This window comes from Lepus europaeus, chromosome 11 (genome assembly GCF_033115175.1).
Source record: "Lepus europaeus isolate LE1 chromosome 11, mLepTim1.pri, whole genome shotgun sequence".
NCBI lineage: Eukaryota > Metazoa > Chordata > Mammalia > Lagomorpha > Leporidae > Lepus > Lepus europaeus.
The window spans coordinates 85,435,222-85,449,921 of NC_084837.1; the positions used below are offsets into that span (position 1 = coordinate 85,435,222).

At 40.9% G+C, this 14,700-nt stretch overlaps 1 protein-coding gene across 7 annotated transcripts in view; it reads right to left on the reverse strand.

Annotated features, from left to right (window-relative positions):
• Positions 1 to 14,700, reverse strand: part of HERC1 (HECT and RLD domain containing E3 ubiquitin protein ligase family member 1) — a 228,114-nt gene that overhangs the window by 21,549 nt on the left and 191,865 nt on the right. For all 7 annotated transcript variants that reach the window (XM_062206099.1, XM_062206102.1, XM_062206101.1 and 4 more), the window contains exons 56-65: positions 13,360 to 13,559; positions 12,912 to 13,017; positions 11,240 to 11,386; positions 9,868 to 9,969; positions 7,805 to 7,978; positions 5,649 to 5,942; positions 4,682 to 4,747; positions 4,382 to 4,507; positions 1,272 to 1,410; positions 53 to 234 (exon numbers count right to left, since the gene is read on the reverse strand). In XM_062206099.1, coding sequence (XP_062062083.1) covers positions 53 to 234; positions 1,272 to 1,410; positions 4,382 to 4,507; positions 4,682 to 4,747; positions 5,649 to 5,942; positions 7,805 to 7,978; positions 9,868 to 9,969; positions 11,240 to 11,386; positions 12,912 to 13,017; positions 13,360 to 13,559 — 1,536 coding nt within the window. The remainder of the gene's footprint in view (positions 1 to 52; positions 235 to 1,271; positions 1,411 to 4,381; positions 4,508 to 4,681; positions 4,748 to 5,648; positions 5,943 to 7,804; positions 7,979 to 9,867; positions 9,970 to 11,239; positions 11,387 to 12,911; positions 13,018 to 13,359; positions 13,560 to 14,700) is intronic.

Sequence of the window (14,700 nt, forward strand, 5' to 3'; positions counted from 1 at the left end):
CAATAATGCATATATTTATGTCAAAGGCAAACTCATCCACATCCTGCCTGACCTGCACCACTTCTTCTCCTTGTAAGGCCTCGATCTGCCTGGGCCGCCGCTGCCTGTCGCTGTTCCCATGGCCAAGTTTACCATAGTCACCATCTCCCCAGCTAAAGACTTCACCACTTTCAGTCAGGGCCATTGAGTGCCCATCAGAACCACAAGATGTCACCAGCTGGGTCACCACAAAGCCTGGAACAGAGCAGAAACCCAATGGATGTCATTGGATGCTAAAATTCCCCTTTACTTGCAGCTGCTACAGAATGACCTCAAAATAAAAAAAAAAAAATCAAAACATTATTGTGGAAATAAAAATAATTTATTTAATTTCAAATCAAATTTGTAATCATAACCTAGCATACCTGGGAGGAGTTACATAACATCCTGATGATCACAAGGAAGACAAGGACAGCAGCAGTTATACCACTAAGGACTATGTTCTAGACACTCTTAGAAACATTCCACCTGCTTTATCTCATTTCCTGTTTTCACACAGAACCTAGGAGGCAGATACTTCACATTTCCATTTTTTTTTTTTCCAACTGGGAAAACTGAGCCACAAAGAGGTCTTGCAGCTTGTACAAAATCCCAGAGCCAGGGACCACAAGGATCAGACAGGAGCAGCCCCTGTTCCTTCCTACTGCTGTACTCCTCCCACCAGATCTCAAGGAAAAGAATTTACAGCAGTCTTAGGGATCTGTTCTTAACTCATTGTTATTTTATCTTTTATGTTTCTACTTAAAAAAACAAAACCTGGGTTATCTTTGTAGGCTTCATAGTCAAAAGCCAAGGAGGCTCCTGCTGTGGTTCCTCCAGAGGTATTCTTTCTGCAAGTCACACAGAACCTTGACACCCTTTATAATCTGCAGCACACTTGCAGATTTCCATATAAACTTATTTTTAATGTTAATGAAATACATACATACATGATTGCTACTGCTATTAATAGGTACCTAATAGGTACTTTTGCAATTTTAAAGAATGTGTTTATTATCATCTGGAAGTCTCAAAAAGTTAATTCTAACACTGCTCTGATAAATAACTGGCAAAATAATATAGCTTAAAGTATGGAAACCAAGACTATATATACATGCCTAAAAAATGATTCAAAAACAGTGAAAATCCTACATGTTTTCATCTAGTAAGGTCTGAGGAAAGTTCCAACACAGCAAACATTCCTACAGTTAGACCACAGTTTTTGACCATTTTTAAACTAAGGACAATTTTACCTTGTAAGGCTGAAATAACTGTCAGCACATGAAGGTCATCTGAATTCCCTTGTCCTAATCTGCCGTAACTTCCTTCCCCACAGGCCAATACTGTGCCATTGGCCTGGATGACAAAGGTACAGTTCTGACCACATATGACCTAGTATGAAAACACAATTAAATACATTATTATCCTTTTGTTTAGGCAGGTAGGTAGATATTTGCCTATAGGTGTAAGAGGGGCTGAAGAAAATGAAAAGCTGTAAAGAAGATAAATATATGTGCAGTGGAACAAGGAAACAAGTCCTGGAAGCAGGACCCAGCCTTGGGTGTGCCTCCCCCAGCCCAAGTGTCCTCCCCTGTCCTTTAAGAAAAGGACCTCACTGAACCGAGGGAGCAACACAGCTGGTCCAACGAGGTTAGGATCACTGGACTGAAGGAGTCACTTCCTTCTCCAGTAGGTGAACCCTGATGGCCAGTTTTATCCAGAGGGATCTGTTCAGGGGAAATCCACATCCAAAAATCCCCCACTCAGACTCTCCCAGAAGAGGGAAGAAGGGAGAAGAAACAGGGGACCCATACTCCTGTCCATAAGATCCCCAGTCTGAATGCAGACTGAGTTCTCAGTCCTTTATTTAGACACCCGCCAGGTCTATCAGGTGTAGGCATTTCTGTCTCTTCACTGTTTTCAATAGAATTCTCTTCCTAATGGCCTTCTTGTCTGTTCATGGGCTTCATACTTCCTTGTCGGAAAAACAAGTTCCTGGGTTTGAAACCAGTGATCACACTTTATTACTTAGCTTCAACATGTACACATTTGAAATTATTCCCAGACATACCCAGGATGCTTTGATTAATTCTTTTCTCTTTTTACTAAAGGGAAAGAAAGAGTTGATATAACTATGGGGTTCCTATAAGCCCTTGATTACTACAAAACTGTCTGCTTAACCATGAGCTGTATGTGCCTTATCTGAGCCTTTAGAACCACGCTATCTACAGGGATTTCAGCCAACTGTGCAGAATTTAAACAATCACATCAAAAACAAAATACAGAAAAGAAGAAACAGGAAATGGTGAAGGGGAACTATTAAAGACCTGGCTGGAAAGAAGCAGAAACTGGAGGGGACATAGAAACACACTTGAGAAAGTTAATGGAAAATGGAATTAAAAGATAAGTTTATTTTTGTACAAAATTTTTTAAATCCATGCATAGTTTTTTTCCCATACACATTTCCCATGAACTTTCTGAAGACTCCTTACATGCGTGACTTTTTTTTTTTTTTTTTTTTTTGACAGGAAGAGTGGACAGTGAGAGAGAGAGAGACAGAGAGAAAGGTCTTCCTTTTGCCGTTGGTTCACCCTCCAATGGCCGCTGTGGCTGGCGCGCTATGGCTGGCGCACCGTGCTGATCCCAAGGCAGGAGCCAGGTGCTTCTCCTGGTCTCCCATGGGGTGCAAGGCCCAAGCACTTGGGCCATCCTCCACTGCACTCCCGGGCCATAGCAGAGAGCTGGCCTGGAAGAGGGGCAACCGGGACAGGATCGGTGCCCTGACCGGGACTAGAACCCGGTGTGCCGGCGCCACAAGGCGGAGGATTAGCCTGTTGAGCCACGGTGCCGGCCAACATGCATGACTTTTAACTTTTTTGGATCAAGATAAACATTTTTTTAAAGATTTATTTATTCACTTGAAAGGAGGAGTTACAGAGAGGGAGAGGCAGAGAGAGAGAGAGGTCTTCAAATAGCTGCAACTGCTTGATCCTAGGCTAAAGCCAGGAGCCAGGAGCTTCTTCTGGGTCTCCAACGTGGGTGCAGGAGCCCAAGCACTTGGCCCATCTTCTACTGCTTTCCCAGGCACATCAGCAGGGAGCCGGATCGGAAGTGGAGCAGCCAGGTCTCAAACTAGCGCCCATATGGGATGCTAGTGCTGTAGGCAGCAGCTTAACCCACTGAGCCACAGCACCAGCTCCAGATAAACATTTTTTTTTTTTTAAAGATTTACTTTTCTATCTGAAAGGCAGAGTGACACAGAGAAAGAGACAGAGAGAGACCTTCTATTTGCTGGTTAATGGCTGCAATAGCTGAGGCTGGGCTAGACTGAAGCCAGGAGCCAGAACTCTTAGTCTCCTGTGTGGGTGGCAGGGCCACGTTCCACTGCCTTCCCAGATGCATTAGCAGGGAGTTGGATAAGAAACAGAACAGGTAGGACTCAAACCAGCCTGTGGGATACTGGCATCACAGGTGGCAGCTTAACCCAGTGCACCACAACGCCAGCCACCTAAACTTACCTTTTAATTTTCCATTAATCTTTTTAAGTTTCCTCATATACAAAAAAGAACAGTACACTCTGAGATGAGCCAAGGTAAAGAAGAATGAAAGAGAAAGCAGTGACTTCAGAAGGTGTTTGGAAATACAGTACCACGATTATGAGAAGGGAATGTGTCAATGAAATCTGGCTGAAGATCTGAGGAAGTTTATGGACTCAAAAAGAGATCAGTGGTTCCTAACTAGCATCTAAATGTCCATAAATACATGCTCAGCAGGCCTAATGTTTCATGATATCAATTCATTATACTTGGAAGCCATAACAAATTTAGAAATTTGCCAATTAAACTTCTTACTTTGAAGGTATACATCATGATTTTGTTTAACAACTCTCCACAATGTATTATAAAATGAACAAGCTCTTTCCTTTTTTTTAAAAATTTTTTTGATAGGCAGAGTGGACAGTGAGAGAGAGAGAGACAAAGAGAAAGGTCTTCCTTTGCCATTGGTTCAACCCCCAATGGCCATTGCGGCCGGCGCGCTACAGCCGGTGCACTGCGCTGATCCGAAGCCAGGAGCCAGGTGCTTTTCCTGTCTCCCATGCGGGTGCAGGGCCCAAGCACTTGGGCCATCCTCCACTGCACTCCCAAGCCACAGCAGAGAGCTGGACTGGAAGAGGAGCAACCGGGACAGAATCCGGCGTCCCGACCGGGACTAGAACCCGGTGTGCCAGCGCCGCAGGCGGAGGATTAGCCTATTGAGCAGCAACACCGGCCCAAGCTCTTTCCTATGATAAATTACTTACAACAAAGGAATTGCAATTATCAGTTCCAAATTTTCTTCTCAATTTCTGTACCGGATTAGTTACCTGTTGGGCCTGAGAGAATGATGGAGCTGCAGCAGGAACCATCACATTTCTTCCAGCCTCTGCCAGCTGCCCATGTCTGCCAGCACCCCACAGGTAGACATCACATTTACCTCCCAGGTGCCAGTCCTAGAAAACCATGATCATTTCAAAATTAGATTTCTCCATTTCTTCAAACAAGTATGTACTAAGCTCAAGTGTGTGGCAGCCTCTTGGGGAGACATCAGGGCACAGACAAACAAGCATTCAGAATAAAAAGGATTTACTGAAAACAACCAAATAATTATCTTCATTTTTACTTACCTCAGGTCTAGAAGTTGCCCAAGACATAATTTGCTCATCCATGCCATTAATCCACTTACTGTTATCCTGCAAGACAGGATAAACATAAAGACACATTCTGTTTAGTGAAGATTTATCTGTTTTTAACAACTAAGTCTTATTTCTAAAAAAAAAAAAAAAGACATGGTAATATCAATGAGAAATTAAAAGCAGTTTTATACTCATGTCAAACCTTATGCATTTTTAATATCTCCCTTTATTCACTTCATCAAAGGCTTCAGTGTCCACATACATAAAATGACATATTTGGGCCAAATGGGCAAAGAAAGACATTTTCTGATCAGAATACTCTATATTTAGATAATTGTTATCAGTTCATATTTGTCTGTTTATATGATATTTATATTTATATATTCAAAGGCTTGTTTATTTAAGTATTAACTGAGTGAAGTGGCTGTTAGAACATAGGTATTTTATCTGTATCAGTTACTACAGCTGGACAGTTTCAAATATAGTTAGGAACAAAAGCCCATGGGAATGCTCTTTCATATTTTTGATGCTGACTAAAGACACAATTGAAGTGTCAAATAAATTAGAATCTATGTAGCACAAATCTCACCAGTTGAACAAAAAATGTTAAAACATATACAACTAACGCATTAAAATAAGGTAATATTAGTATTAAATTAGCATTACTATAATAAATCATTAGTAATAATGGATAAAAGAAAACGGAAACGCAAAGGACTGTGTCATTGAGAGCCAGCAGGTTTACAAGAGTCTCACAGTTTTTACATAATCAATCACTGTCACCATGGAGGCCTGCCATCATATTAAATTTGAGTATCTGAAAGAAAATACTTTCAGCTTATCTAAGGGCATGCTTCTAGCTTTTCAAGCTTGCAAATGCTTAGGAAGGGTCTGATAACATGCCAGACACCCATGACACACTGTCAGCAGCAAGTAAGAGCAGCTCTTGTCTCTTTACCATTAGGAACACAAGTTCATCCTCTGGAACAGGTTCTAGATCTGGAACAGTAAAAGATTCTGGGAACTGTGCGCCATTAGTCAGGGCTTCAGCAGCTTTAATGGTGGTTGAGAAACACTCTAGCCAGGCCCACTCATTTGGATTCCATGAGGCAGGATCAGGGAGGCAGTTCTGGTGATGCGGTGGCACTGGAGGGTTACACAACAGCTGATCCAGGTGAAGTCCCACCGCCAGGGAAGCCAGACACTGCATATAGGGGCTGTGAACAAGCTGGTCACCACACACCACATGAGGCTAAGAGAAAACGCAAGGATACAATGTTGAAGAGCCTGTGCCAAATATTCCAAATGAACTTACCGCATTCTGACAGACTACAATTGCGGTTTTAAAATTTACTACTTTTAAAGCTTTCTGCTTTGAAATCATTTCAGATTTATGGTGAGCTGCAGAGATAATACAGAGAATTCCTATGTATTCGCAACCCAATTTCCCTTTATGTTAACATCTGACAAAATGATGGCACATTTATTAAAAAACTAAGAAATAAACATTGGTACCATACTAATTAAACCACAGGACTTCTTTTGATTTTCTCACTAACTCCCCCTTTTGGCTCTAGAATCCAATCCAGAATATCACATTGCATTTAATATACTGTCACTACGGTTTTTCTTGATTGAAAAAAAAAAAAAAAAAGCAGACAGATTACCACTAAACCACAGACACCTGTTCCCTCTCAGATTTCTTCTTCAACAAAAGAGCTCTGGTAGCCATTAGAGGAAAATCCTTCCCTCCCTCATGGCATTCCTTAGTCATAGCAGAGCAACTCTGTGAGACTGAGTGGCTCAGAAAATAAAATTAAAATTCATGTACCTTGTGGGCAAAAGAAAGAAAGGAAAAGAAACAAAAAGCAGCAGCGCTTTGAAGAGTTCCGCCCATGGGCGGCACCCTGTGACTACTGAGGTAGGAGAGACTTAGTACCACTGCCAGGACAACAGTTCTTCGTGCTAGTATTTAATGAAGCTGCTCAGTTCAGTGGTAACTCTCCACTAACAGTCCACAAAGACTCATGGTAGATGGAGAGGATGCTCATTCTGATATCCACATGCATTCCTACCTCTCAAATTGGGGAGGCAAATTCACACAAAAATAGATATATGGCTCAGAAAAGGAAAGATGATACTATGAGGCATAGGTACTGTAAGCAGTTTGTAGTGAATAAATAATCTAAAAAGGAGTGATATAAACAAAATACAAAAATTTGGAGATTATAAATTTATTTTACTCTGGCAAAAATAAAGACTTAAAAAAAAAAAAAAAGGGCAGTGCTGTGGTGTAGCAGGTAAAGCCAGTACCAATTCAAGCCCCAGCTGTTCCAATTCCAATCCAGCTCCTTGCTAATGTGCCTGGGAAAGCAGTGGGAGATAGGCCCTGCACCCATGTGGGAGACCTGGAAGAAGCTCCTGGCTCCTGGCTTCAGATCAGCCCAGCTCTGCCCATTGTAGCCATTTGGGGAATGAACCATTGGATGGAAAATCTCTCTCTTTCTATGCCTCTCTGTAACTCTGCCTTTCAAATAAATAAATAAATCTTAAAAAAAAAAAAAAAAAAGTAAGACTAGGCTTAGAACTACTAAACAACTATTTTTTGTTTATTTATTTATTATTTTTATTTGACAGGTAGAGTTATAGACAGAGAGAGAGAGACAGAGAGAAAGGTCTTCCTTCCTTCACTCCCCTAATGGCTGCCACAGCTGGCGCTGTGCCCATCTGAAGCCAGGAGCCAGGTGCTTCTTTCCAATCTTCCATGCGGGTGCAGGGACCCAAGCACCTGGGCCATCCTCAGCTGCCCTCCCGGGCCACAGCAGAGAGCTGGACTGGAAGAGGGGCAACCGGGACTAGTACCCGGCACCCCAACCAGGACTAGAACCTGGGGTGCCGGTGCCACAGGCGGAGGATTAGCCAAGTTGAGCCATGGCGCCGGCTTGAACAACTATTTTTTTCAACCTGATTTATCTTCATTTGATTTTGTCCAAATAGCCCCAATTTTTTTCCTCTGATTTTACACACTTAAGGTATAATTTAAAAATTGTAATTGAGATTTTAAGGCTCCCAGCAACCATGGGTACCTAGTGAGTGAGCGAGTGGAAGAGTTACCTTTTCATAGGCGTATTGCTCCTGAAGCATCATGGGCAGCCGCTCCAGAAAGGCTCTCATGCAGGGAGCCATGTTTAATCCGAGAACGCCCTGTTGTTTCAGTGCTGTCCTACAGGTTGCTAAAACATGATTGGCAGCAGCCCATTCTGCTGTACAATTCACGACCAAAACATCCTGGTTGAAAATAAATCATGCCATGTGATTAATATGTTTAAATTAAAAAAAAAAAAAAAAAACAGCTATCGCCACCCAATTTGCTATATGCCAACCACCCATGACACACTTTCAATTACCTTCTAGTAACTGCATTAAACATTTTTGGACACCTTTATATGTAAAAAGGCAGTATTTTTAATGCACATGGAACTTCAAAACATTCTAAATGTTGTCTAGGTAAAAATGACTGAATAGAAATAATCATAAAATTTCTGAATTATCTATCAGTTGATTCTTTTTAAATAAACAATGTGAATTATTTGCTATTTCATAAGAATTATAGCACAGTGTATCTAGTCTATTTCAGAAATATGACATGACCACAGGGACACCAGGGGACATATCTGTAAAAGCAGCAGCACTGTTCTCACACTGGCTCCAAGGTTTATTCTACACAAACCACTACTGCCTAGGGTCTGACCCTATGTTTTACTTCTAGTAGGACTACTCATGCAGGCTCAGAGCTTATTTTAACATTGTTTTACCACACAGAATGTAAATCAAGCCAGAATACTGACTGTCATCTTTAAGGGCATGAAAGTAACACTGTAGGATAAATGTCATGTCACAGAATTATTTGACAGCAGGGCCACTTATCTTTTCACTAGAATATTAAAAGTGCACATTTTGTATTTCTGACCCAAATATTTTTGAGATGGTTCTTCTCTTTTTGGAAAATTCTTCTAAGATAATTTAGTGCTACGTCAAAAGTCATGGCAAAATTTCAAAATCCACCTTATAATTTCCAATATAAATAAAATTGTTCAATAATTAAGCACTTTCATCAAAGCCTGGGGTATAGTAGAAAGCATACTAGATTTATACCATATGTTCTCTCTGACCTGTGATAACTAATAAAGCACCTAAAAGATAATCTGTACAAGTGAAATTGACACTTTGAGAAGCAATGACTTTGAACAGCCCTTGTCTTGACTGTTGAACAGTTTTTTTTCCATACTATTTGTTGAACTCTTAACACAGAGTTAATCATATGTACGTAAAGTTAACTGAAAATAGATCTTAGTGAAAAATAAGAGTGGGAATAGGAGCAGGAGGAGGAAGAGGGGTAGGAGAGTGGGCGGGAGGGCAGGTATGGTGGGAAGAATAAGCATGTTCCTAAAGTTGTAATTATGAAATGTATGAAGTTGTATTTCTTAAACAAAAGGGCTATGGGGAGAAAGGATTATTGCAGGGTGTTTGGCACTGTGGTACAGCTAGGCTAAGCTGCTGCTCACAACACTAGCATCTTCCCATATCAGAGTGTAGTTCAAGTCCCACTATTCCACTGCCAGTCCAGCTTCCTGTTAATGTGCCTGGGAAGGCAACGATGGCAACCAAGTACTTGGGCCCATGCCACCCACGTGGGAGATCCGTATGGAGTTCCTGGCTCCAGACTTTGACCTGATCCAGACCTGGCTGTTGACACCATCTGAGGAATGAACCAGTAGATGGAATCTCTCCCTCTCCCTCCCACTCTCTTCCCCTTCCCCTGCCATCTCTCCCTCTTTGTTGCTCTGCCTTTCAAATACATAAATCTTAAAAAAAAAAAAAAATTAGTGTAGAAACTGTCCTCGGAATGAATGTGCATTGGAGATCATTCTTCCAGAAAAACTGAGGATCTACAGATCATGATTTTACTGTTCTGGATTTCAAATACACTGATGAGGGGGGGAAAAGCATATTAGACTACAAATCAGGAGTTCTCTTTCTGCCACTTAATAGTTGCATTACCTTGAGAAGTAATAATCCCTCTGGATACCAGGTTTCTCCTCCATCAGGTGAGGCACTTACTCTATGATTTCTATACTTTCATACCTCATGATTTGATATAAAAACAGCAGCATTACCTTTGATCTATTTGAGCAAGCAGCTACTCCAACTTCTGGAATCCATACTGTGGTCTGAATAGCTCCAGAGCCTATCACAACAGTTTGCAAGACAGAACCATCCTAAAATGAGACATATTTATCAATATTCATTAATTAACCTTAGGCATCATTGATTTTTTTTCAAAGATTTATTTATTTATTTGAAAAGCAGCATTACAGAGAGGCAGAGGCAGAGAAAGAGGTCTTCTATCCACTGGTTCACTCCCCAGATGGCTGCAACAGTCGGAGCTGTGCCGATGTGAAGCCAGGAGCCAGGGGCCTCCTCCGGGTCTCCCATGTGGGTGCAGGGACCCAAGGACTTGGGCCATCCTCCACTGCTTTCCCAGGCCATAGCAGAGAGCAGGATTGGAAGTGGAGCGCCCATATGGGAGGCCAGCACCTGCTACGCCATAGCACGGGCACTGCAGCACAGTGCCATAAGCCTCTGCTTGCAATGCAGACATCCCTTATCAGAGTGCCAGTTCAAGTTCTGGCTGCTCTGCTTCTGATCCAGCTCCTTGCTAATGTGCCTGGGAAGGCAGCAGGTGATGGCCTACATACTTGAGCCCCTGCTTCTCACATGGGAGACCTAGACGGAGTTCCAGGCACCCAGTCCTGCCATTGGGGACATTTGGGGGAGTGAACCAGAGGACGGATGAAAGATCTCTCTCTTACTTCCCCTCGCTCCCTCCCTATTACTTTGCTTTTCAAATAAAAAACTTTACACCTCACATTTGCAAAAACATATTCTAAAATCTACGTTTTAGTTAAATTCAGCCATGTTCAATTGTGTACCTGTAGAGATGCTGCCTAAGTGCCTCTCAGAGGCATGGCCATAGTTTCTGCTCACGCCAAAACAGGGCCAGGATGGGCACACCTGCCCCCAAAGGAATGTGGCAGCAGGAGCAGCAGGGGGCTAATTGACCTTAATTGGTACCTGGGGTATTTTCAGGAATTTGTAAATTTGCATGAGTATCTAAATGGGCTTGTCTCTAAAGATTTACAACAGGGCTCTAATCCCTTGTAGACCTGCTGGTACCCTCTAAATAAAAGTGGGAGTGCATAGCTATCCAGTGACACACTGTTAGAATGGATGCTCCCGTGTCCTGTCTCATCTGAAAAACCCGACGTGTACCTACTACCCAATTTTTGAGAGCCTAGTTGACTTTAGAAATACTTATCAGTAAATTAAACCAGACAGCAGGGCTTTGAAAGGAGCTTTGTTAGTATTCCAGATATTATTACATAAAACATTTCTAGGATTGGTTAATTTTTTATCATATATATCTAATCATATATTTAAGTTAATGTAAACATATTCCTAAAAAAAAAGTAAAACCTATGTTCTTACCCTTAAAGACCAAATGTTCATGAGCCCACCGAGTCCACCCGACACCAGGGCCAAGCCGTCAGAACTGAAGGCCACGGTGCGAACAGGAGTGATATGTCCCCGGAGCTGATAAACACATTTGATGCCCGCTGACTTCCTACAGCCATCCTGCAATGGATTATTTTTAACACATGTTGTGATTTTAAAATTTATAGGTTCAAGATTCACAATTCATCCTTAGATATTTTATATTTCAGTATATAAAGTTGGGTGTGGAGGGAGACAATTCTCATCAACATTAATCTGACTGAATAAATAATAAAACATCAGTCTGGCTCTCCTTTGCTGAAGTTGAATCTTAGTTTTTGGATACGTTTCTAAACTAGTTTTCTGCTCTTCAAACTGGCAGATGTGATTACATTTCAACAAATATCGCCTGGAGACAGAAAATTCTGACTTCTACTGTATAACCAGTTATTTTGAAATTTTGGTTCTAGCTTTAAGAGACTTTCTTGCTTATCCCTCCCCTGCCCAGCACTTGTGACCTGCACAATCTGACTCTATATGGATGGGTTTTTCCCTTTATTGACTAATGATTCTGTCACATAGTGTCCAATCTACACATTTGCTCTGTGGGTTTCAAAAGTGAAATAGGAAAGGCCTGTCCATAAAGCTACTTTCTAGTGCAAACAGCAAACCAGATGTATGTGCACCTCCACATCTGTGACACTTTCCTCCCTTCAGCACGCTGGGTATCCCTCCCTTCCCTATTCACCCAGTTCTGCTCTAAACTCCCTCTTCTTTCAGTTACAACACAGCATAATACCAGATGTATTCATTCACCCAAAGATAATGGAAAGTATATTTCTTCCAAGGGTATTTGTATCACAAAGCAGAGGCAACAGAGACTGTAAACTGGGAGGTAGCTCAGTTTGGCTGGCCACTCAGAATTTTAAGCAGGCACCAGTGTTTACCACTGGGAGATTTTACACAGGACTTCTGACTTCTATTTTGAGACTTAGGACAATCACTAACAAGAGTCTGTTCTGAAGGATGACAGCCAGCGCTGTGGCAGCTGGGCCCTTTACAGGAAGCATGTGCACTTCTTGGCTTTTTTTTTTTTTTAGGAAAATGTAAATAATTGCCATTCTTTGTGCATTCTCTGAAATAGCTTGATTTTTTTATATGTCACCTACAACATAATTGTTAAGATGAGTTACTCAAAACATACTGAGTGGTGATTATTATGATAGTAGCTTTTTTTTTTTTTTGTCTTTTTCATCTTCTCCACACTTTCCAGCTCCTAGCTTCATGAACTTCTAATATGTATCTAGATGGTTCTGTAAGCATCTAAATGCGTAACTTCTGTTTCAGAGAAAGATCATTTTTCATAGATGGAGTTCTGGCATCAGTAGGAGAAATGCTCTGGTCGAAGGTGCTCCCACTTCACTGTCTGCCTACAGTATCAATTATAACTGCTACTATCATAACAAACAATTATGTTGTAGGTGACTTATAAAAAAAAAAGCTATTTCAGAGAATGCACAAAGAATGGCAATTATTTACATTTTCCTAATGGATCTTTCCCTTTTGTATATGGTAGTGGGGATCTTAATAATCAAGGCAAAATAACTTTGATGATATATACTTTCTGTAGTTTCAGGTAAGAGCTTAAAAAATATCAGAATATTACCTGACAATTTGATTCCTGGTCCCACCATCCTTCTGAACTAGTCATACTGGTCTGTGTGGTGTCTTGTGGAATACGCCAAACACATACTAAGCCACTCTGACAGCCACTTAAAAAAAATTGATCACATAAAATCAAAGCATGCCAAAACGCAGAAGCAAGTAAAATATTTTTGAATAGTTATAAATTAAGTCCTGATAGAATTACTATACTTTGAACATTTATTTGTACTAGGGATCAATATTCTAACAATATTATACCCAGATAAAGAGATTACATAACCAAATTTCACACTGGAAAACCACCCTTTATTTATCTGATGTGATCTTATGGTATTACAGATTATAAGAACAGTAACTGGCCATACCAAGAAGCCATATTTCATGCAAATAATCTTCTGTACTAGTATAAAAGTTAAGACACACATGCACACACACACATAATGACATACGTTGCCATCAGTAACTGCAACTTGGATCCTCTCCCTGGAAGACTGCACCAAGCAATGCCATTTACAATAGATGGATGGCAAAGTGAATGGAGACAGCGCCAGCATCCTGCAGCAGGTCCCCAGAGTTTCACATTCTCTTCTTTGGCACATGTCAAAAGAATATGCCCTGTTGGGTCCCACTTGATACTAACAAGGGTATCCTTACAATGGTAGAGACAGAAAAAAAATCAGAGTAATGTTTCCTTCACAAGGTAACACTTTAAATTCAACAAATTATGACCTATGCTTGTTTAACTATTTTGAAATGAGCTTTATGTAAATTAGATACTGACATATTGTCAATTACTAAGCCAACCCACCCTTTTAATAGATAGTCTAGAGCACTAAGGTATTTGCTATAGTCAAAGATTAATAAATGTTAGTTGAATTATGAAGTACTTAAAAGGGATATCTTTCATTAGCATTTGTGTTTATTAAGAGTTGTTTTTATTGAATGATAACCATTACCATATGAAAAGGAAAAATTTCTAATAAAATGCCCTTCACACCAAACCAGCAAACACTTAACAGAATATGGGACATGTTTTGCATTTATATATGGCTGTGGTCACTGCAGTCTTCTAATTTTTTTTACTCTCCTCCATATTTTCCAACTCTTGCTTGCATGTTACCAGCCTAGAAGGTCCTATAAACGTTGGAACTGGCAACATCTGTATAAGGTAAAGGAATCATTCCTCGTTGAATTCCTAGTATTACTGGGAGATACTCTGTTCCTATTTCCAGTGTGTTCCTATTTCACTTTTTTTGGTTTCACTTCTTTCCTGACTTGATGGCCTTTTACATACACTTCTCTGTGAACATACATAATCCAAAGATTTTATGTATGAAACATGAAATCATAAGTGATTGATGTAAAAGAAATTTAAAGGAACTAGTATCAAGCAATACTACAGGAACAATCAAGAAAAACAAGATGGTTGAATAGAGTTGCCTGTTGCTCATGTCCCTACCAAAAAAAAAGACAACAGGGAGTCAGCAACTACACTACCTGGAATAACTAAGGAAGTATACTGGAGAGGAGCAGGGACTTCCCTGAGGAGCACAAATCCCAAGACCGCACCAGAGAGAGGAGACTGAGGCAGGCTGCTCCTCCTATACTGTCTTTTCAACCCAGATCAGCTCAGAGCCAAGTCAGACTTCCCCTTGTAGGGAAAAGTAAGTTAGAGATCCCTAACAGTTCCCACTACCGCTGCAGACATACTCTGGAGACTCTGCCAGCACTCACAGGCCCTGGACAGTTTGGAGAGTTGCCCAGAGTCCACACAGCTACATTGACAGGGA